Consider the following 23,480-nt stretch of genomic DNA (forward strand, 5'->3'; position numbering starts at 1 on the left):
CCTGCCGTCCGGCCCCGGCTGCCCGCAGAGGGATTTGGCCAGCTCGTGGGGAGCCCCCGCTGCCCTCCGCCGGGCCCCTCGCCGGGGAGGGGGCGGTCCCCACGCGCTCCCTCCCGCCGTGAAGCGCGTTTCTTGCAGCGGGTGCCTGCGGACGCCCCGTCTGTACAGGCCCCCCCGGGCCGGGCRCTGATGTGCGGGAAGCGTGAGCCCCTCCGGCATCGGCGCTCCGGTTTCTGGCTCTCCCCCCGGGAAGGGTTTTGACCTGGTGACCTGCTGCTTCAGCCTCTCCACTCTAAACTGCGAGCGGGGGGTTTTGGCGCCTGTCTCCCGGGGTCGGCCTGCGCAGGCAGCGGCGGTTTGGAGAGATGGGGAGAACGAGGCCAAGCCCGGTTCAGGAACACCACTGAAAAGGCCCCGGTGACGCTCTGTGTAGCAGGCAGCGTGCCGCTCTCATGGAGCTCATTATGGGGCTGGCTCTCAACAGGCAAGTCTATCCATTGCCTACAACATCAGGATCATACTGGGGTTCACAGCCTCTCCCCGCCATCTCCTCCCATAAAACTTTGCAGATCCAYGGCCAGATCCTGTTCTCACTTTTCCTGGCAGAAGTAGGGAGTAGCTGCATGGGCATTAGCAGGATCACTGCAAGTGTATGTTGGTGTAACTGAGAACAGTGTCTAGCCCTGGGGATCACTGTGCATGTCAGCACATAAAGGCAGGATTCGTAGGCCCAGCCTCTGAGCTTGGTGGCAGCCCTGCAGCCCTGAGCTAAGCCAGGATTTGCGCTTGTTATGTTGGGTCCCCATCTCCGGGCCCCACGGTGTCAGGAATCCAAAGTCTCGGTGCAGCAGGAGCCCTGGAGCCTGGTGCAAAGGGCAAGGAGCAGCCAGACCCAGCTCCTTGCTGCGCCAACCCATACACATCCACATGCAGGTTAATACCAAAAGGGAGGTGTTTGGCCCACTGGAATTACTCAGATTTACACCAACTTCTGACTTAGCCAGTGAAGTTCGAGGCATGCACCCATACACTAGTGTCTGCTTTCAAATAGCTTCGAGTGTTTGTTCATGTTCAGAGTGGAAATACTCATGTGAGCATTTTTCAAGAAGCAGGTAAGTGTTTGAATAGAGGATACACAGTACAAATAATTGAAGGCTCTGAGTGTCTTAATTTATGACTGCCTGTTCCCATGTTTCCCATCGCTGTAGTCATTAATGATACTTTCTTTTAATGTGAATGGGGGATAGAGGAGGGGCAGCTGGAGGTTAATAGTAACCCAGTATTTGTGGTAGGAAATAAGGAACCATTGTCCTCAGAGGTATATAACTAGAAAGATAATAGTTGGTGTAGCAAATACCAACTAATTAGAGGGGAAATGCAGTCTTGAAATTGCAACTGGCTGCAGTTGTTAATGTTAGATGCCAGCTTTCCTTGCTCCAAGGTAAAGCTGTTTTATGAGATGGGACGTTGTTCCCTTCTTGTCTGTTGAACTTTTAACTTGCATATTCAGGCTTCAGAGAGCAGGTGCAGGGTCCTCTTTGGGGGAACTAGTGGGCACTAGGGTCCTCTTTCAGGGACCTGGAGGTGTGAGGGGGAGCATCTCAGAACTGAGGCTTGGTAACAAATTGCTTGGCCTGCTAAGTAACATGCTTTTCCACTTTTGGTGCAACAAGGGACATCTGGCCACAACAGGCTAGTAGGCCTGAGGTCCTCATCTGTGTGTCTGATACAATGCCAAGAGAGTCCTCCTGGGGCTGGCACTGGTTCGAACCCCAAGATACTGCCTTGAATTGGGGTTAAAGCTGGGGGAAAGAGCAGGCAGAGGGCAGAGCTGCTGTAGGACTCACAGCAGAGACAGCCTGGCAGGACTGGATACACGTGCTCCTTAAAACCTCCAGCTATGAAGTACATGGATTGTTCAAAAAAACCATGGATTTTTCAAAAGACCACGCTGGCTTCAGTGCAGTCACTGAGAAAGATGGGACTTACTGCAGCTTTAATCCTTCCTTAGTCTCCACTCCTGCCTCTTTGGCAAGGCAAGAAGAGCAGAGGGGAGGCGTGGGTCGCTCCCGTAGTGGTGCTGGATGCCAGGGGAGCAGGAGGAAGAGCTGGGGGCACGCACCCAGAAAGTGGGGCAGGAGCAGGCCCCTGGCTGCCCATGTGAAGGGCTGGAGGGGGAGGAAGGAGGGTGTCAGTCAGCAGCAGTGCAGCGTATAGGGGGTCACCTTCGCAAGGGAGCAAAGTGTGTGTGGGGGCGGGTCTCAGGTGGGAGGAGACCAGGCATGCCTGCCAACTCTGGTAAAAGCCGTGGATGAGTTGGTCATGGATATTCTTGTGGATGGGTGAGGACTGCTGCTTTTCCTTGTGTTGTCCTTTCTTCTGAAATGTCTTTGATGTTTTTCTTTACAGAAGAAAAGTAGGTTGCCTTTGTTCCTTCCAGTTTCTCCCACAGGTTTGCTTTATCCTCCACCAAAACACTCACCCATGAGTATCACAGCCTTTTTGTTCACTGAAGCTATTCCTCCATTTACAGAGCAGGACAGAAGAGGAAAGGGGCATTTGTACCGTCACTAGGGGTGATCCTCACAAGGTGCTGGGGGCACCAGCTGCCAGCAGCAGGGGTTCCTGTCCAGTCTCAGCTGCTGAAGAAGTTGTCCAGATGTTCCTTACAAGATGTCCCAATATGACTAGGCCTGCCTGGTTTAATAATGAGCATTGTCCACAACTGGAACTGGGTGGAATTTGGACTTTACTCCACCACCAGAGTGTTGGATGTGACTAATAATGATAGGAGACAGTGTGACAGCACAACCAGGGAAGCTGTTAAATCAGATCATGTGCAAAAAGTAGTTTAACCCACACAGCACAAGGAGCATAAGTCCCTCTCTGTAAATGGCATGACCTGCAGAATATGTTCAGAAATGGGAGACTCTGTCACGAAGCGACGTGGTCCCAACTTCTCTTTCTGTAGAAGTAGGCCCAATCTAGCATTTCTGTGATGTTCATAAACCCTTATCTCTTGGGAAGCTTTTTCTGTCCCTGTTGCATCTGTATGACAAGCTTCCCCCAGTCAGACGGTCCTGTGTCATCGCTTCATGCAGGGCAGAATTGAGGTCAAGTCATTACCCATTCTGGGACATCTTTCAAGGAGTACCTGATACGCTTCTTTACACTTCTTTCATTGGGATGCATGCTTTCCTTTAATTACCACATGCCCCACACTCCTGTGRTGGGGATTAGTAGCAAGGAACAAATCAAATGGGGTGAGTTTATCGTGTAAAACTGAACGAGTTTCCAGGAGTGAGATTTTTTTATGATTCAAGGTGGGATTTGTGGAACAAAAATCTGGAAATGGAAAAAATATCTCCAGCTCCTGCCAAGGAAGGGCTCGTTCCAGACAAGTTACCTGATCTGACCTGCCTCACAGGTGTGAAAACCTTCATTGACCCACCCCCACGTTCTTTACCTGCCCCTGCAAACCCCGACAAAAAACACCACCTTATTCCCAGCTGCTGCCCTCATGGGAAGCAGCCAGTTTCCTTGAGGCATAAAGCTCATGACCTGAGAATTTGTGGCACTCCACAAAAGGAAATGTAGGCTAAATTTCTGAAACATTTCCTAATGTTGACGTCTTTTAAGCTGTGGAATCGTCTCCCCAGAGACACGTGGATGCTCCGTTCCTTGAGTCACTGAGACAGGACTGGACAAAGCACAGGGGAACGTATTGTTGGGAACGTTACTGCCTCGGTCCCTCGGGAGAGACAATAAGGGGGGGGGAGAGGAAATAAATTAGATGACTTGAATCATTTCCAGCTCTAATTGCTATGATCTTGCAGTAGTTTTCCCAGCCCCAAGTATAACATTAACCATCGAAGCACGATTTCACCCACGGTCAATTAAACCAGGATTCATCTGGCCTGACATCACCGAGTAAAATCCATCCTGGACTCTGGGACGCCCTGCCGAGATAAGGCAGGAGCCAAACTGGGGCTCCATAGGGTAGGCAGGAGCTGCTGCCTTTGGGGGGTTGGATGTCCTCCTGCCTCTGCCTGCTGCTGCTCTCGTTGCCCTGCCTCCATGGTCCTCACCCACCTTCAGCGCACTCTTCCCCTCCACCGGTGCAGGGCGCAAAGGGCCTGGCATCCACCTGCAGCGACTCTGCAGCTGTAGGCTGTGCATTTTTGCCTTTCCTCACCTTGGCGATGTGCTAGGAGGGTCCCTGGGGGGGGTTATTGTCCTGTGTGGATGGTGCTGCTGACGGGTGGGCTGCTCCAGAGCCGCGATGGAGCCACAGCCAGCAGTGCTTGCTGGGGGTATGCGGGCCCCATGAGACGGCATGCCACCTCTTCATATTCACTGGTTACCGAAGTTATCCTCTGTCCGGTTTGCCCCTGCCCTTGCAGCTCTGCAAAGGCACTTAGGTGCCCGCAGGGGGTCTGATGTTGGGGCTGAACATCCTGCTCCGTGCACTGCAGGCGGGGAACAGGCCGGGGCCCCGGGGCTCTGGCCGATGCTGCAGCCCTGCTCCTTCCGGCACCTTTTGCCTCCTCCCTGATCTCACAGCAAAGGGGAGAGCCATGCCGCTTGGTGAGCCTTGAATACCCAGAAGATCAAATAACAGGGAACCCTCTGCAAGACACAACGTTCAAAGGAGTGCCGCAGTGACCCCGTGGGCCTGGTGGCAACAGAGGCAGGATGCAGCCCTGGCTTTGCCCAGCCTCGCGTAATTCGGCAGCGAGGCTGGGGCCAGCATTCAGAGTTCATGCCCCTGGTTTATCATTAGACAGGCCTTGTTCTTGCGCCGCCCCAGCAGGTTAAACTGTAACTACCCTCCCCGGCTCATGCGATGCCGCGGCAGGACCAGCCAGCCACGGAGGCGCGGTGTCGGGACCAGCTGTGGACTGGCACCAGGGTGGAGGGTYGCGGCGGCCAGCGGCAGGAGCAACCACGGGGCAGCAGGGTGGGAGATGTCCACTGAGCCCCAAGCCCTGCCCACAAGGAGCCGGGCTGTGCGGGGCCCCCCATAGCCAGACGGTGAGGTAATCTGCCCCTCCGCTCCCCTCCTCTCAGGCCCAGGCCTGGGCTCCCCAGCTTGGCTTCGACCCCCAGGCGAAGAGTTACACATCCTTTCCAAAACTGTTATCGGCACAAATTACGACAACGCTGGATATTCTTATTGTCTGTTCAAATGGCCGGCCCTCCGCTGCGGTCTTACCTAATTCTTGGCCCCGGCGACTTCCTGTGGTAACGAGCTCCGCAGTGTAATTAAGCATCGGCCGCGTGGTTGGCTTCAACAGCCGCAGCCGTGTGTGCATGCTTGTGCATGTACGCGTGCAGGCGGGGCCATGCGGGAGGCAATGCTGCAGCCCGGTGGTGGCAGGTGGGTGAGGAGGGCAGGAGCGCAGCCCAGCCATGGGAACCAGGGCCAGGCTCTGCTCCTGCTCTTGGCCTGGGCAAGCTGTGGGGTGGTGGGCACTGTGGCCATGGGGCTGCTGGGCTCTGGGGCTGTTTGCTCCAGGTGCTGCAGCAACACCTGGATGTAAGGAAGCAAGGAAACCCAAATTTCTGCCTTGTGCTCTGGCCAGCAGTCTAAGCAGCGAGCTGTTGCCCTGCCAGCTCCCCTCCCTGCACCACCACTTTCTCCAAATAGCGATGCTGATGTCCTGCACATCTGGCAGGAAGATGTCCCCGAACAGCTGAGCGGTCCCCAGGGCATTTTGGGGAAGTGCACACGAGGCGCTGGCTGCGATTTGCAAGAGACGGACGAGTCCTGTCACTCCCCTGCGCCTGCAGCCGGCGGCTACTCAGCTGGTGCAGCTGGGGCGGGAGGAGAGGGGTGCCCAGCCGTGTTCCTCTGCTCCACATGGCAGCAGCAGCGGCCCCTTYCCCAAAATGGCATCTGGGGAATCCAGGCAGGTGCTCATAACTCACTGCTCTCCGCTACATGCTTCCTGTCTAGCTTCTCCATTTAAACTTTCTTCCTTTCTGTCCGTCTGACTCTTTTTCTCCTAAGCTTCTCTCTAAGCTTCTCCATTTGTAATTTCTTTCTTCATTTGCTAAAATGTTCTCTAATTTCTATTTTGAAAGTAGGAAAGACATGCTTCTGGCTGGATCCGGCACTTAAAGGCGAAAGGAGATCATTCTCCTGCTAATCATTGGGATTAATACTGCAGAGGAACTTCAGATAAAGGAAGAAAAAAAACCCCCCCACAATTTACATGTTGCACCCAGCTTTCCTGTGGACCGTGCAACATGGGTGGGCTCACACCAAAGGGCGGAGGCAGAGAGACAGGCTAAAAGGGCGAACCCCTTCCCCGGCCCTGCCACAGGGCAAGGACGGGGGGCAGAGGCAGGGGCCGCCCTGCTGTGTCGCCCAAACCCAGCGTGTCTCAGACCGTGCCACAAGCAGTCCTCTGCACCCGGGCGGGCTTTCCACTGCTGCCGCCATCCTCGCCCTCCCTTGGCTCGCTCCGTGTCTTGCCGCGTCACCTCCGGTTTGGGCGCTCCCAACAGTGGGGCCTGAAGCACTTCAGAGAGAGTAAAACCACAGCAGGTTTCCGGCTTTTATACCAGGGTCCCAGAAAGCCCAGAGATGAACCGAAGAGCACGAGCAAGGCTTAGCATGGTCTCTCCATGACTTTGCCTTTGCCACACACAAGTCACTCTGCAAGCCAAACAGATGACAGTAGAGCCCTTGGATGAAAACCATCATGTTTTGTAGGCTCTGAGGCGTCCTTTGATGACAAACGCCTTTGCTTAATAGTCTCACCTTCACAGCGCAAGCCAAAGGGAATATAAACAGTTTTCTTTTAGACAATGTTTCTTTTCTTTTAGACAATGTTTAGGCTTCTAAACGAATATATATAGCATGGGTAATATTCAGGCTTACACAAACAGCAACATTAAAGCACACAAAGTAGGCAGAGAAGAAAACTATAATACCTGAAGCACCATCACAGCCACAATRTATGAAGCAAGAAGATACCACATGGCAATAGATGGCTCTCTGCTAAGGCACTTAAATATTGTGTTGAATATGGTCTAAGTACTTGGACACCAGACAAAGGGCTGTGCACAACTACTGATGCTCCTGAGGCACAGGAACCCTCGGCACATTTCAAGGGCTTGTTCAGGAGATAAATGTGCGTGTGCGTGTGCGTGTGTGTGTGTGTGTGTCTATGTGTGAAAAGCGACTAAAGACATAAACCAATATAGTTCTAGCCCAGATTGTTGTCGTGACCTCTTGTAAAGATAAGATTAAAGACATGCAGAATTCCTGTATATAATTTATATTAAATTGCATATCTGTTCCATATTTTCCATGGTGGAGATCCTTAACGAAGTCAAGATTCTGAATTTTCACTTTGAGACATTGATTTTTCAGGATGTGCAGAACACCTACCTGCTCACAGCAGTCATGGCACCCAAGGCTAAGCAGCCAAAATCACTAAAGGCTTCAACAGATCCTGGAATCGTAATTATACACACCAGCAAAAAAAGAAAAAAAAAAAAAGAAAAAACAGAGAGCCCCCACATGAATTTTGATATGACGTTTGCTCACACACACAAGATTTTTTACCTGGGGAGGCCTTTGTTTCTGTGGATTTGATTCTTGTCTCTGAGTGCTAAAGTGTTCACTCAAGCTACATTTTTCTTCTTTTCACTCGAGCAATGAGAGCTGCAATCTTCTTTGTAAATGCTGATGGGGAGCCCCTTTCCATCATTGGGCTTCAGGGGCTGTTTTTTAAAGAGCCAAACCTTATAAAATGTAGTAATGCTGTGTTCAACACCTTTCAAGATTTGGCTTGTATATAATCCATTTTATAGCAGTATGAATAACCTGTGCACAGAGATCTGTGCAGAGTGAATGAGCTTATGTGAGATGCAGGAGGCCCATATATATTTCTGTTGATACTTAGTGAATATACAAAATTTGGGCTTTAGGATAATCACATGATTTTTTTACCAGCGAGTTATATGAACCTTCCCAAGCACATGGCAGCTAGAAGTCTATACAGCAACAGTATTTTTAGAGGCCTGAATTGCAACTGGTACAGATGGAGAAAACTCTATGGAAGGCAAGGGAGGAGCTGACCTTCGATTTCTTCTTTTGCTGATTTGCTGTCTATCTTTTCTTAAATCTGCTTGGCTCTTCCTTGTCGAGATGTTAATTATTAATGGCGTCAGCACTGCTGCGAGGACGGGCAGTGCCTAGAGATACCCAGAAGGGCAGGAGCCTGCTCAGGCCTGGCTCTGAATTGTGCGTGGAGTGACTGCTGTTTCACTGACTTTTCACACATTTACAGAAGTTCCCAAATGATCCATTACACCCAGGCTGCACAGTGCCAGGCTCTAATACACCCCCACAGCGACACAGCTCAAAGATCTCAATCGTGTCTGAACTTGCCGAGATATCATCTTAAGATTGCACACATAATGATGAGCATAAGCGATACTGTTGTGCTGAATAAGGTCTCTTACCAGAAAAACAAAAACAGGGAAAGTTGGCATCATCGTCTCTAACTTCTGTCACCGCTCAGTTGTAAGCAAAGGCAAAGAAAAGCTCTGGGTCAGCATTAGCCTGGATGACTTTGCTGTATGGATCTAAGGCTGATTTTCAAATGAAGTCATACTCCATACAGTCACCTCACACAAAGGATGCCTTTGGGTCATCCATGGTGATATTTGTCTGCAGCTCTATAGATAGCTTTGATCTACTCTTCTGTCAGATGAACATAAATAATTGCATTACCACTGTTGTTTTCAAGAGTCATCATGTCCTCCATTAACAAAGGGATCAAATTAAAGCCTCCAAACATAAGGATAAAGATCAACCTTTCACCCTTGAAGTAAAATTCCTACCTTAGGTTATTCTCATGTTGTGGCAAACTGTAAGGGCTAATGTTGCATTAGGTGCATTACATCTCTGACATCTGTTGTACAGCAAAATGCGCATCCCTACAGCTTGGTGAGGCTCATCCCTACAGCCAAGTGAGGAGCCATGTGAAGGCTGCGGACGTACATTATATTTTGTTGACAAATCTTGGTTCCACTCTTTTCTCGGGCAGACTCCAGGCTATTGCACCTCTCTCACACTGGGTCCAGCAGTGGCTCTGTTCTGGATTCAAGGTGTTGTGGTTCTGCTAAACCAACACGAGATGACCCTTCAGAAGGCATGAGTAGGAAGTGCAATCCATGGGGCATAATGTCATCCTTGTGATGGAGGATTTTGAATGCTGGCTTAAATGCACCAAGGGAAAATAGTTTCTTTCGTCTGTGCTCATTGATTATTTGCACTTCTCATATCACTGAGGCAGGAGAAATGGGGACCTTACACTATTGTATGATTAGAAATAGTCATGACAAAGTTTGCAAAAGCCGGAGTGGACTGAGCAATTTAATCTATTTCTTATTTTCTCCTCCTCAGTGACCAGCATCACCATTTGTCCTAGGGAAGTGGTTCCTCTATTTGTCACACCCACCTGATAACCTTGCATGCCATCAAAAATAACCAGCAAACCCCTCATGTTCAACAGTTTTGACCTTAAAGAAGATGATAAAAATGGGTGCTGCTTTCTGAGACACACTGCAAGTTGACATTACTGAAAAATTGGAAGCTACTGCCTTAAAGCATTTTGTTAGTATGTCATCTGAACAGACAATGCAAGCAATTGAGTTACTACTGCTTAACAAATTGCTGCATGTTAGGTGAGCTTTAGTAATTGGTGGATACGCATGCTCTTAGCCCAATGCAAATCTAAGTCAAGTATGTCAGCTTAAGTAGTAGCTGCCAGCTACCACTGTCCTCTCTTCTCTTGCTGAGTAGCAGAAAGACCTCACCATGGTCATATATCATCTTCAGTGGAGATTTTTTTTTTTTTTCCAAAAAATCTTCTGTTGTAGTACCTGCTTTTATGTAGAGAATCAAGATAACAGCATGACTTGCCATGCATGGGATGACTTCCTGGTTCATTTTACATCTTTGGAACCCTAAGCATCTGTAAAAAGATGAATATGAACCAGTCACGCTAGGTGCAGTAAACAGACCATCATGGGAACAAAGCCAAATTCTCTGCACAAACTTCTTATCACTTCATCTGCATTCTGCTAAAATGTGTTTTACCCAAAAAATGAGGAAAGAGGATATCCTGTACATGCATATTTCTGCTGAATTTATGGATAAGAGATTAACCCCCCCCCCAAAAAAAAAMCCAACAAACCCAACACATTAGAGTCAAAATTGTACAGGAAAAAGCCATTCAATACTTCTGGACTTTTCCTCCACATCAGATCAGGTGAGAAAGCAGCAATGAAGACATCCATTTTTTATATTGCAAAAGGAAAACCAAGTGATCTAACTCCCATCTTCTACTGAACCCTAACCTTCAGTAAAAACAATCTGCTTTGGGTATGCGGTGTACAGTACAGGCAAAGCCAGTCACAAACTACCCTCTTTGGTCAGAATTTTACACAGATCCCCATCTAACACAAAGCTACATTATCTAAGAGGAGAAAGCAGGAGCAGTTTTTATGGTGCCTGGTAAAAATTATGGTGTTTTCAGYTTCTGCTGAAAGTGTTGCCAAGAAGGTTTAACATTTAACATCAAGCAACTGCTGATAATGCTCAGGTTGCAAGCTGTCTGGACCAGGAGAAGTGGCAGTTTTATTGTACTTGCATGTTTGATCTTATCCACCATAAGTGATGTACAGAGGGTCTTCCCTAGGAAGAGCTGAGCTTACCTTGGCTCTGGGGGTGCCAGAGCTCCTCAGCTCTTCCAGCCTGGGCTGCTGCTGCTGAACCCTGGCTCCCTGTGAAAATAACCTTACAGAGTTACCACTTGAATTAGGAAAATACACCTGAAGCCAAAATACACTACAGCAATGAAGGATATCAACATGGCATACCCCTAATCTCAAAAGTAGCAATTTTTCAAAATATCCATAATAGTCTCACCATTTGCTTTCTCAGACTTTATTGACCAGCACCACAAAAGTACTAATACTAAATATTAATGCTAAATATTAGTTCATACCAGGAATGGTATGAACTGATGATTGAAGTCATGCAGTGACCAAAATAATGAGGTGCTGAAATCAAACTTACCAGCTTCTACACTTTGCATCCAGCCTTTACATCGCACGTGCATGTATTTCACATGTCCTCCAAGTCATTAAATATCTGAGATAGCATCATGCAGATGTTAGTAATTGCATTCTACAAACGGATACAGATACTTGCCCCCTCTGTAATATTTCAGTCACCTTATCTACCAGGATAAAGTCTCAAAAAGTTTATACAGAACTTTGTAGACTTGCGCTGCTGCCTGGAATGACCAGGCTGCGAAAGGCAACGCATTTTGTAGACAGTATGGAAGACTGGAGGAAGGACATTGCTACTAGATCTCCTTCTATGTCTTTGACTCCCTAGGAAGCCTGAGGCAATCTTTGCTGGATGCCGGGTGCGGTGTCTGATCATAGTTAATGTTCAGCCATGTGAGGAGACAAGATTCCTTTTTGCTATGTGAAGATTTCAATTATCAAAACCATTAGAAATAAGTGGCAGCAATTGAAGTTCAAAGATTCATTGCACGGGGAAGTGCCTGCACGCCCTGGGAGCCACTGTAGAAGCCACTGCCGTGTTGGTGCTGGTCTCTGTTCAGTGAAGGTGTGATGGTAGAAGCAGAGGTACGCTCACTGTACGAGAGGTACGAGCACTGTTAAATCGTAGGTCCTTTGTGGCCTTAAGCATCCTTGACAGATGTTTTGTACAGAAGGATCAGATACCTCTGTCAGGAGAAGAACACGAGCACATAAGCAAACTGAAGGCTTGGGCAAGCGCGGGTGTATGGCTGAAGGGAATTAAACTGCATTTTTACACTTGGAAAACTAAACTGAGCCAAGTACCCAAATAGGTGCTTGATGCACATCTCCCAGAAATAAAAAGATTGTTCTAGTCAACTTAAACAAAGGAACACATGTACAGATAGAAGAGGTGAACCAAAATTTAGCTCTGGATCTGGATGATATATATATATGCTGTGCCAGACCAAATCCCCTGCTCCAGGCACTTGCAAACCGTGGAATTTGAAGTCTGGGTCTTCCTAAATGTCAGGATCTGGTTAATTTTAGAAACAAGTTAAAGCAGTTATGAGCTCATGTCTTGTGAAAATTTTGAAGGACTTCAGGGCTATTCCTTTGTTATTGGAACAAGCCCCTTGATTTCTAAGAGGTCRCTGATGTGAGGGATGATTTATAGAATCAAAGTAACGAGAGGCTTGCAACAGAAAACCGGTGGTTTTGGTAAAGGCATGGATGACAGCAGTACTAGGGTCTGTGTAATTACTGATCTGAAGAAATCATTTTATCTTGCACATTTAATGAAGGAAAGGTCAAACAAAAAATAGTTATGTAAATACATCACTGAAAATTGCATCATGGGCCTATTATGCATGAAGTCATGTAGATTTTCTGATTTCCAGACCTTTGAATTTGCAAACTTTGTATTCTTTAAACATAGTTTTTAGCATGCAGCTACACATATATATTATCACACAGATATACACAGATACATAGAGATATATATGCATGCATGCACTTCAATACACTGGTCTACAAGATGATATACTGTTCAAAGCTAAAAACAGTTTCTATGCATTATATAATAGAGTTTAAGAGCGTTCATGTAAATTCAAAGACTTGTGGTTCTCCAAAATTGTCCACCGTTACAGAAAATGAAAGGTTTACTCAAACTGAAAGAAAATCCTTTTAGGAGGGGTTTTGAGTTAGAGCAGCAACCCATCCTTTTTCTAAATACATGAAGAAACCAAATGTTTTTAACTTGACTTGTCACAAGGTTTGCTTCTACAGACAGCAGCAGCATTCCCACTGAAATAAGTGACCCATTCACGCAAACTGGCTGCTTAACAGAGGACTAAATATTTCATCTACTTAGTGACTCATTTAGAACTGTTTTAATTTTTGCAATTGTAACTCTTTGGTAAAAGCTACTCATCACGTACTTTAAAGCATCCAGATTTAAGGCCCATACCAACAGGATCAATTGCTATAACCCTGTCACTATATCTAAGTTGGTCCCAGCCATTCCACTTTTATAAATTATAACAGAACATCAGTATACTCAGAAATGCAATCAACAACACAAGATTTGGCTCTGTTTGCTTGATAAGAAAATTTTGTTCATAATTATTTTTGTTATGTATGTCCACAACTGCAATATATTTAGTTTTACAGGGCATGTTCCCTTTCTTTGGACTGAAGGTTTTTTAAGATAGGAAAAGAAAAGAGGACTTTGGCCTTTTGCCCAAGATTTCCAAATGTCCTGAAGCCCAGTGAAAAGAGCAGCTACTTGATATCTCAGTCTCAGTCTAAAGGTCACCAGGCACACACAGACCACCTCATTAGTGCAGACAATTAGTCTGTAATATCTGTTTTTGGTAATCTTACACATGCGCAGGAGATCTTATGCATCCCTATAGCATCAATCTGTGTAAACAAGAGGCATCTATGCAGCACAGATAAGCAGAGCCTGTTGGAAATGGGAGCCTAAACATGTCATACTTCCCAGTGGATCACTGATACAGTTTCAGCACGGTTTCCCTGAGCGGTGTAATTTAGACCTACATCCCAATTTTATGCTAGAGCAGGTTTTTATCTAGTATAAAACAGATTTACAAAATTATACTCACTAGAATGCTGAAGAACATGTTTAATCAGGATTCTGGATAACACAGAGGCTCCAACACGCACACACAGCTCTGAAAACCTGGTTGTCACACTGAGTATGGAGCGCTGTGTCAGTGCTTTTTGGGGTAACTAACTCACATTAGCATGTTACAGCATGGTTCCCACCACCCGTAAGAGCAGCAAGTGCTCGCTCGGTGGCTGCAGGTGGTCTGCTGCAGTACAATGGATGGGAACAAAGGCAGCAGCAAACAGGAGCATGTGTCGCACTCTGCAAGAAAATGTGCATGTGGGATGTGAAAGGCCAGTCAGCAAAGAGAGCAACTTTTCGCTATAACCTATCTTTGCAATACATGACAAAGATTAGAAAGGAAAATGTTTAAACTTGTGTGTGTTCAATCACAGGGCTGAGCATTTTTGGTTTTCACTGCAGTCTTGCCTGCTTTTTGTCACAGTAACAGCAGTCAACACAGACAATTTTATTCAGATGCCTTGTTGTGTTTTACTGCACAATACATAAAATGTAACCTGATAATACACAAAAGGGATTTGGCATCTTTGCTTTGTAGCATGAATAATGTTATTGTTATGGGCCATCTAAAATATGAGTCAGCCTGCAGGGATACAGCGGTGCAATGTACCAAGTAGTGAGAGCCAGTTTGTGCTGCAGAGTTAATGGCCCTGCTCTGCTTGCAGATGTGCTCTCCCATGGATGGTGCCTGCGACTCTTGCCTTTCACTTGTCCTTGCACTTTGAAAGGACGAACCATTCGGAAATGGCACTTACATTGCCTTCAAACTGACTGATATCCCATTGTATAGTAATTGGTTAAATTTATGTGGCATGTGGTTTCATTCAGCTGATCTGGACTCCACTGTAAAAGCCAGGCACACCCTGGCCTGACTGTAATCATGAATTCTCTTCTCAGCCAAAGATGCTAAAGTGAACATAAAACAGACTAGGAACCAAAAGGCCAATGGACTCTTCCTTTCAAAGCTCCTGAGACCCTTAATCCCCATGTATCCTTTTTCCACACACTGCTTTATGTGTTTGATTGAAGACCAAGTGATTGAAATCCAATTAGCGGAGGGAGGGGGACTTCCAGGCACTCAGATCAGGATGCCTCTTCCTGTTGCATGTGAAGTTGCTGTTACGGAAACAGTAAGTATCTTAAGAGTCCCTTGAAATGATAACTCTATAGAAAGCAGAAAGGACATGGACAGCAAGAGATTCCAGGGAAAAAGCTGCTGCACAGATAGACAAAAGGAGAAAGAAACAGGGGGGCTTTAAAAGAGAAATTCATTAGAAAGGAAGTGTTCCGACTTAGAGAAGCCTATTCTCTCAGGGTTCAGGAATAGCTGGGGAGAATCTGGTGGAGTGTGTTTAAAATGGACATTGTTCTATCACCGAGACCCAGTTTTGCAATGCTATTCTCCTTAGAACAGTTAAAAATGCCAGAAAAATGAGATTTTATGGTGACATTACTCAGGCAATTTCCTGTGTCCTCAAAATGCAGCTGGAAACTGGACACTGGGTGGAATCCATTTCCTTCAGTGTTGCAGCGGGGCATGGGTCATTTTATGTGACAAAGCTGTAACTCTCTCTTATTTTTACGGCAGCCGATGCCTTGGGAACAGGACTCGCATTCTGGTTTCGCATGGAACATGCTATAGGCTAGTCGTGCTGGCCTTTGCACAGCGAGTCTTTCCAAACACATTACTCCATAAGACGTGATCCCAAAACTGACTCAACACTGGAGGCACATCTGGGTTTCAGTCACTCTTTAGCAACCTTTAAGTCGCATTTATTTGGAAAACAGGCAAGAGGGAGAGACAATGGAAACAGCTCGCTCTAAACAGCATTGCTATATCTACACTTACCTGACCTGCGAGGTTTCAGGAGTAACTGGGACACTCCCGTGACTTGACACTTGCTCACCTTCACCTCGCAGGCAGCCTGAGCTGAGGCCCAAGCACATTGCCAAGCACATGGTGTGGCTGAGACCCCCGGCAGGATTGTCCCGGGGCACCCCAGTGGTCTGCAGATGGGCAACAAATTGGACCTCAAGCCTGGTCTCAGGGAAGTGCCACACGGCAGCAGCCAGGGCCACCCGGGGCTCCTCAGTGCCTCCAATTCTGCCCACGCAGGGAGCAGGCACTGAGCAAGGCACACTGAAATTCACTGAAAGGAAGACACAGCACAGAGTTTTTAAATAATTTTATAATTTCCTGATGAACTTAGTCTGTGAATAAAAAAAGAAGAAAAAAAATGAACAAAGTGTTTATATTATCAAGGCAAAGTTGAATATAACACATTTTCTTTGCAATTTCATTATCCTGTCAGTAACATGACTCCATCAATAAAACACATACAAGTTGAAGGCAGCGTGCGCACTTGCATCATGGACATCAATGTCTCCCGCTGCTGTTATTTCAAAAAGGAACTCAAGTACACGAGATCCCACACCCAAAGCCTGGCTCCCCCTCCACTAAAGTGCAACGCGTCTCTTCCAAAGCAAATGAGGGAACCATGTCGGTAGAGTGGATGCAGCACCCCACAGATTTTTTTTTTTCCTATTCCTTAGGGCAATCCCCTAGATTGCCCCCATAAGCAATTTGTAAACCAGAACCTGGTGTGCGGCCCTCATCATTTACTGACTTGGAGGGAAACAGCAATATACTATTTCAGTGGGCTTGGAGCAGCATGTTAGACAAGCACAGAAATTATCCCCCTGTTCATGGTCCCATTTGACTCATTGTCCTTCAGAATTTGAAGAGATACAGGCATTCGCCAATGCAACCTTCCCAGACATACCATACCAAGTGTTTCAGTAAGGGCCAAATGCAACTGCCTCTGCGCAGGCATGGAGGACAGACATCTTCCCATATATTGCTAAATGAAATGCAAAGAGTGGTCATACTTTGCTGGGACTGAGACTTGTCCATGTCCATGGAGAGCTGGGAAGACTGGGTAGGTTACAGGAGCAACGTCTACTTAAGACTGGCTCCAAATCTGGATTTTAGATAACCACATTTTACAATGTATGAGACTACAGTACACACAGGTGATAAAGAGATCTCTTTTTGGTCAGTTTCCAAATGGAAAAAAAAACATTTTGAACAAAAACCCACCATAGCATTCAGAACCTAAAGTGGAAATGCAAGAAGTTTAAAAGCAAAACTGATCCACTTGTTTTTCAAGATCCAAACTAGAAGTGCAAAATGCAGACAAATAGCATGTGATAAATAAATTTGATATAAAAAATACATTCATTTAATGAAGTTCTTTACCTAGCATCACAGGTAAAGTGATTTGTGTGGGTTTTTTGTTTACATTGCATGACGGATTATCCTCACATTGTTCCTTTTAAGCAGTGCAGTCTTTGATGTAACTGCAGCAGAGGCAGCTGCTAGTCCTTTAATGTAACACAATCAACTGTGGATATGTGATCAATATGCGACACAAAGAGATACATTTTTTAAAATGGGCATGCATGCAACTAATAACTGTACTATGCAATCTATGCTTGCACATGTACCTGGCATTTACAGATGTAATGCAGAAAACAGTGAAAATTTGGCCATAAATATTTGGCCATTTTCATCAACGTTTCATAGTTCAAGGGACAACCAATGTAGATAACTGTTACAAGAAAAGACTGTTTTCTAAAATACTGTTTCATTTCCCCCATTTCTGTATTACATGTGTAGCATGTACAGTCTAAAACTGAGAAAGCATGAATTTAAACTACAGGGTTCGTAGCATTTCTTAAGAGGCCAAGCTGTCTTGGACCTCAAAAGCCTGTTAAAGGCAACTGGTTATAATTATGAGCCCACGAATCCTTTTCCATACAATCCCAAGAGGAGGAGTCATGGCTTTGTTGTTCTTTACCTGAATTCCTTTTGATGAAATTTATTTTTATATATTTTTAAAACACATCTTTTTTCAGTTCTACTACTACCTTTTTTAATCCGACAACAGACACACATTGTTGGTAACTGCCCCAGCCTTAGGACCACACAGACAATATCGACAAGCAGAAAACAAAACAGGAAAAAACACCCCTGAAAAAATCAGGAGAGGTACTGATGACAGGGTTACAGCACTCACCACACACACTGGAAAAAGTCAGGATTTTTGTGTTTATGCTTTTGACACTAAAAAGTTTTGAAACAGTTTTTCTTTTTTTTAAAAAATAGTCAGTGGACACAGCCATTTTGTTCAGAAGGATTTGCTTGTTGTGTAAGGTTCCTTCCATTTACGTGGAAAAAACAATTAAAAACATTGCTCTGTTTAAACACCCCCCCCCCCCCCCCCCCTCGTATTCCTTGCCACCCTGCCAGGACTGGGAGCTTGGCCCAGAGCTGCTCTTGCCAGCTGCAGCAGCCCAGGGTGCCCTTTGCCTGACCCTCCCACCCCACTGGCTTCACTGGGGCAGTGTTAGTTATCCATAACCCTCCGGTTCCTCTCTCACGTTCCCTGTTTTCAGTGCAGATGGGGAGCTGAGCAGAGGCTTCTTTCACTATCGGATGCCTTGATTGTACTATTTCCCTTTTCATTTCATCAGTCATTGAGGAATATGGGCGCTACTGATCTAGTGAAACTTTTACTTTACAAGGGTGTCAGCACATTGATTCTTTACACCCTGTGTAAAGAACCCCTCAATGGCCACGATTGGCAATTAGTGCAGGAGTGGGGACGCAGCCCTGTTAACCCTTTAGCAGATGTAGAAATTTCCCAACAAACTGAGCATTAGCAGCAGAACGGGTGGGAAYTACAGGGGCAAATGAAGATAGAGGCCCCTTGGTTCAGAAAACAGGGTTATGTGTACAGGATCTTTGACATTAATGCTCCTTTGTGCAAAATACTGAGATCCACAAAGCACCAGAAAATCTGATAGAGAAGGTATATTCCAGCAGTACAATCAGAAACGGCACATACAGCTTTGTGCATCACGTGACTGTCACTTTCGATCCCCTGGACTTTGCAGAAAATGGATAATCCAAGGAGGGTTTGGCATTTCCTAGATGGAAAGCTGGTTAAAGGCAGTCAAAATGAGAGATAATACCAGAAGCTTAGAGTTTCATTTGGGATGCACTCCAGTCAATTCTTCTTCCAATCACAAAACAGTGCTAATGTTCTCACGCTGCAATTCTAGTGTTCTAAAGTCCTTTTAGTGTTTCTAAATGAGGTTTGATTCAGAGGAAAATATGACCTTGGACTCCTGGAGATCATGAACAAGCATAGTTGGAGAGCCAGCTTTTACACTGTACATGGGCTTCAGGCTTGAGTTATTTTTTAGCTAAAACCCAGCTAAAACAGCTTACTTAAAATCTTCTACAAAGAGCTCCTCAAGTCCTTACATCTCTCAGGTTCTCTACAAATAACAGCTTGAAAGGAAAAAAATTAAAACAATTAAAACTTTCGCAACTCCCTTAGCAACTGTAACTTCATTAAACAGAAGGAGAAAAAGTAAGTTTCCACAGATTCCTGGGAACTGGACTCTGTGGTCAGGAAGCAGGAAGGGCACCTGAATTTCCTAGAATTACTGTTGCATTGTATGACCATTGCTCTAGGAAACTGTCTGGGTCTCCCTGGCTGCTGACATCTGGATATAAGATTTTGAAAGAGTTGTGGTGGGCTGGGCAACTGGATGAGCATCCCAGTATGTGCACACATGTGCCCCTTCTGCCATGTGCCTGATATGCCACATCTTGATGGATTATGATAACAAAATCCATCACTTTTAACCTAAGGCCAATGGTTTGGTATTACATACAAGAGAAAAGAAAAACCATCACCGGTCATGTTCAGCATTAAATCACAGCCAGCAGCATCTCCCAAACCACATACTTCCTCAAGCTATTCAACATGACAAGATCTCTAAGCAGGATTGAGAGTTTATTTGAAATATTTCAATGGAGATCAAGTCAGATCAAGTCTGTCCCTAGAGGAGATCTGCTTTCTCCTCCAAAGCACTTTACTGAGGTCTAAGATCAGTGCTTAAGATGGTTAAGTCTAGAAGCCCTAGAAGATAACAGTAGTTAATGAGAAAAATTGCAAAGGCCCAATAATCCAGATGGGAGGAACAGCAGGTGTGTGGCTCGGAGATAAAGACCAAATGGCCAGTGTGAAAACTAGCCAGGCTTGACAAATCCTTTCAAGGAAGAGGCTGGGAGACACGTAGAGTGTAAACAGTGAGATTCACCTGGTTTCAGCTGGCGGGTCCTGCACACGCTGTCAAGCCAGCAACATGCCCTTTGCTGAGGCACTTTCAACGCTGGCAACATAGCCACAGGCTGGCAGCTGAATTAAAGACCCAGAAGAACCAGCACTGAAAACCCGACTTTTCCTGTGATGTCTGGGCAAAGCAGTAAACAAGTGGAACTGAAATAACAGCCAGAAATGACCACCCCTGGTTCCCCTCCCCTCCCCCTTCCCCTACAGCAGAAACACTATCGAGGACCATCTCAGTAAGAGGTTTACAAGCAGGAGTCATTTGAACCATCGATAAGGGAAATTCTACAGCTTCTCACAGAGGAGGGATTGTTTTACAGCAGGGAACCAGGGCAGCTGGAGATTTGACCATATAAGTTAATGAGATAGCCAGGATTGGTGGTGGCGGTGCGATGATGTTAGGCTGATGGCTGTGGGTTTTACAGGCAGCATTAAATTCCTTGAGTGAGTAATTAGRGGCAATGAAGAAAAAGCAAGAGGAAAGATTTCAAAACAACGGCTCCTATCAAAACGTGCTGACTCAAATAATAGGGCCGAGGGGGTGGTTCTGGTATGAGGCATGGCTCACTGGTATGTACAGTCACTGTCTACATGCCTTCCGGTAGTTCTCCCTCGCAAACGTTCAGGTTCCCATTACTCTCCTGCTCTGTGACAAAAAAAAAGCTGCAGACAGAGGCTACTACTACAGTGAGAACTAAAGTTGCATTTCCAGATTTGCAAAGCACTGGCAGTTCAAAATATGCCAAAGGTGTGAGCCACCTCTGTTTTGGAGACTTAGCTATGGCTATTGACACAGTTTATTCTTCTGAAGAAAACTGCAGGTGAAAATGTTCTTTTGGGCACCCTAGCCAGAAGGGATTTTACCGATGGTGTTGTTTATCACAGAGTGTTGATGACTCACTATATCCTTTGATAATCATTAAAGTAGAATGAATTTAGATGTGATTTATTTTAAATCAGTTAGTTTTCAATATAGTCTATATAGGTATATAAAGGATCTGTCAATCTTGCCCAATTTTCAGTGACGGTTTGAGAAAAACAGGGTGCATTTAACTTACTCAAACTTTTGCTGATCTCCTTTCCATTAGAAGAAATCAGTCATTTCTAAAGATAAAAATAAGACAAAGACATACAGGGGAGCTGTGCTGTGGATTTAAAAGACAAAGAAATGAAGTTTTCCTGAAAGTGACTGAAACATTTTACTTAGCATAACAGTTTAATGATTAAGCTCAAAACGCAGTAAGTTATATGAAATTAAACTGCAGGCTCTGAATGGGAGGTTTACTGAGAGATGGACTATGAACACTGTAATCAGCTGATATTTCTAGATTTTGTAAAATCAGTTAGAGCTACAGCAACAGCCACAGGAGTCAGGGGATTCATAATTAGGAAAAAAGAGACTAGAAAGCCAAGATTCCTTCCACTGCTGTGTTGATGGTTGCTCTCCTTTCCTCCTCCTCTTGTTCTCTTAAGTAATACGAGAAAGCTAAAGGGGAATAATTCCTTTAAGGAGCACCCGGGGAGATCTCAAAGGGTTCTGTCCTGCAGGTGCCCTCAGACACATACAACTATTAGTAGCCGGGAAAGCGTGCATCCCCCCATTAATGCAGAGTCCCAGAATGAACACCCACGTTCTACTCATAAAATGGGATTCTAATTTGTTACCCCAATGACAAACCAGTCTGCTGTTGGAGGTCATGCTACCTGTCAGCAGGGGCTTTAACAAGAGTCAAAGACTGATGGGAGCAAGACCAAGGCCTCATATATATTAAGAACAGTATTGGTTTAACTAAAGCTGTGATGTTATACCTATGTATTCAGCTGGGTGCCAGCTCCAGCAGAGATGCTGCTCTTTTTATGAATGGGTTATTGCTCTGAACTCAAACTGATTCCTTGTCAACCTAAGCTAAACCAAAATAAATTACATTATAATTATAGTAAGAACTATTTACCAGTTCACCTAAATCAGTTTTAAAATCATACTTTTAAGCTAAATGATGCAATTCTCTCCTGTAGGAAATGCCTAAGACTATTCTGATGGCAGCTAATGTTCACAAAGCTATTGCCTGAAAAGTATCGATGGGCAAACTATACAAATTGAGTCTGGAGGGCTGACCTGTTGACCACACCTGCTTGAAAGAAGGGAGCTCTCTATAAAATAAGAACTTAAGAGATATAGGTGATGTAAGCTATGATGGGAAAGCTCAGCTAAAAAACTCAAGAAGCCAACAAATGAAAACAATTATCTGAAAATATGTCACACACAGCACTTCAGAGTCAGATCACTGAACAATAAAAATCAAAGTTAAGTAAACAGAAAGTACCAATATGCCTACCTTCTTCCCCAGCTGCTAGATGAAGTAGCTAACAGGACCAAATAGGGAAACTTTCCTCTCCCCTCTTTGTTATTTAAGAACATAAGAAACATTGAGATAGGCAGCAAGACCTGAGCTAGCTAGCTGATGCTGGCCAGTCGTTAGCCATAATCACAGCACACTTGGTTTTAGGTTTTAGCACTATGAAATTCATGCTTTCAGCTTTTATGAAAAAAAAGAAAAGAAGCAATAAATGAATAAAAGGCAAAGGCTACCCTTCCGCAACCTCAACTAGATCTACTTGGATTCAGTGGCTCCCCTCTTCTTTGCTTAATTGACTTGGAAGAGCTCTGCTTAACTGTATCCGAAAGTCACAATACCGACAACAAAATTGATGGGGAAGCGGATTATAAAGTAAAAAGGCAGTGAGAAGATGAATGCAACCATGACTGATTAATCACAGATTGGAAGAACCTAGGGAGCACATAGTTTTTAGAGGTTTTTTTTTGCTTTTGTTTTCTTTGCAAAAGGTGCACCAGAAGTTTCTATTCCATTTTCTGTCTTTCACGTTCCTCTCCATTCTCATGACTCCTTGGACTGACTGGGCTTGGCCATGAGGTGCGCTGCTCCGGCGGGGCCGGTGGCCGAGGTCATGATGACTCCTCGAGTGCATTGACGACTTGCTCCAGGATGTCAGGGCAGTGATCAGCTATCTGCTGTAAGATGGCATTAGCAAACTCCTGCAGCTCTGCACTCTCCTTCTCACCCTTTTCTAACTCGTCGTGAAGCTGCAAGAAACAAACACAGCCCCTTTTATTCGCTGGTATTAAACATGCTCATCGTATCACAGGTCCTGCCCCGAAGGCTCAGCATTAAACTGAAACAATATTTTTAGAAAGGGAGCTAGCAGAGGTATAACATGCTGGGCACTTAACAGGATTGACATCTTTCCTTGGTGACTCTCTCACCAGCCTACAGAAACCGGCCAAGTCCTCCCTCTTTGTTTCACGCTTTCACACTACAGGGACCGGGCTTGTGACCTTCCCAGTTAAGGTCATGTCAACATGGGGAAACTAAGTGGCTTAACTGTTCCAGGATAAATTGTTTTATGATAACTATGTAGAAAAGCTTCCTCTGTAGAATACTCTTCTGAAAGCAACTGAATTCTGGAAGAAACAGGCATTTTGCTAGTATATTAACTATTTTAAACAACTTGACTTTTACTCA

The 23,480-nt window shown here is 45.4% G+C and overlaps 1 protein-coding gene across 3 annotated transcripts in view; it reads right to left on the reverse strand.

Annotated features, from left to right (window-relative positions):
• Positions 1-20,868: 20,868 nt before the first annotated feature.
• ERC1 (ELKS/RAB6-interacting/CAST family member 1) overlaps positions 20,869-23,480 on the reverse strand; it is a 315,358-nt gene continuing 312,746 nt past the window's right edge. For all 3 annotated transcript variants that reach the window (XM_026070417.1, XM_026070415.1, XM_026070416.1), the window contains one exon: positions 20,869-23,041. In XM_026070417.1, the coding sequence (XP_025926202.1) occupies positions 22,904-23,041 (138 nt within the window). In that variant the 3' untranslated portion in view covers positions 20,869-22,903. The remainder of the gene's footprint in view (positions 23,042-23,480) is intronic.

This window comes from Apteryx rowi, unplaced genomic scaffold (genome assembly GCF_003343035.1).
Source record: "Apteryx rowi isolate R43461 unplaced genomic scaffold, aptRow1 scaffold_31, whole genome shotgun sequence".
In the NCBI taxonomy this organism is placed as follows: Eukaryota; Metazoa; Chordata; class Aves; order Apterygiformes; family Apterygidae; genus Apteryx; species Apteryx rowi.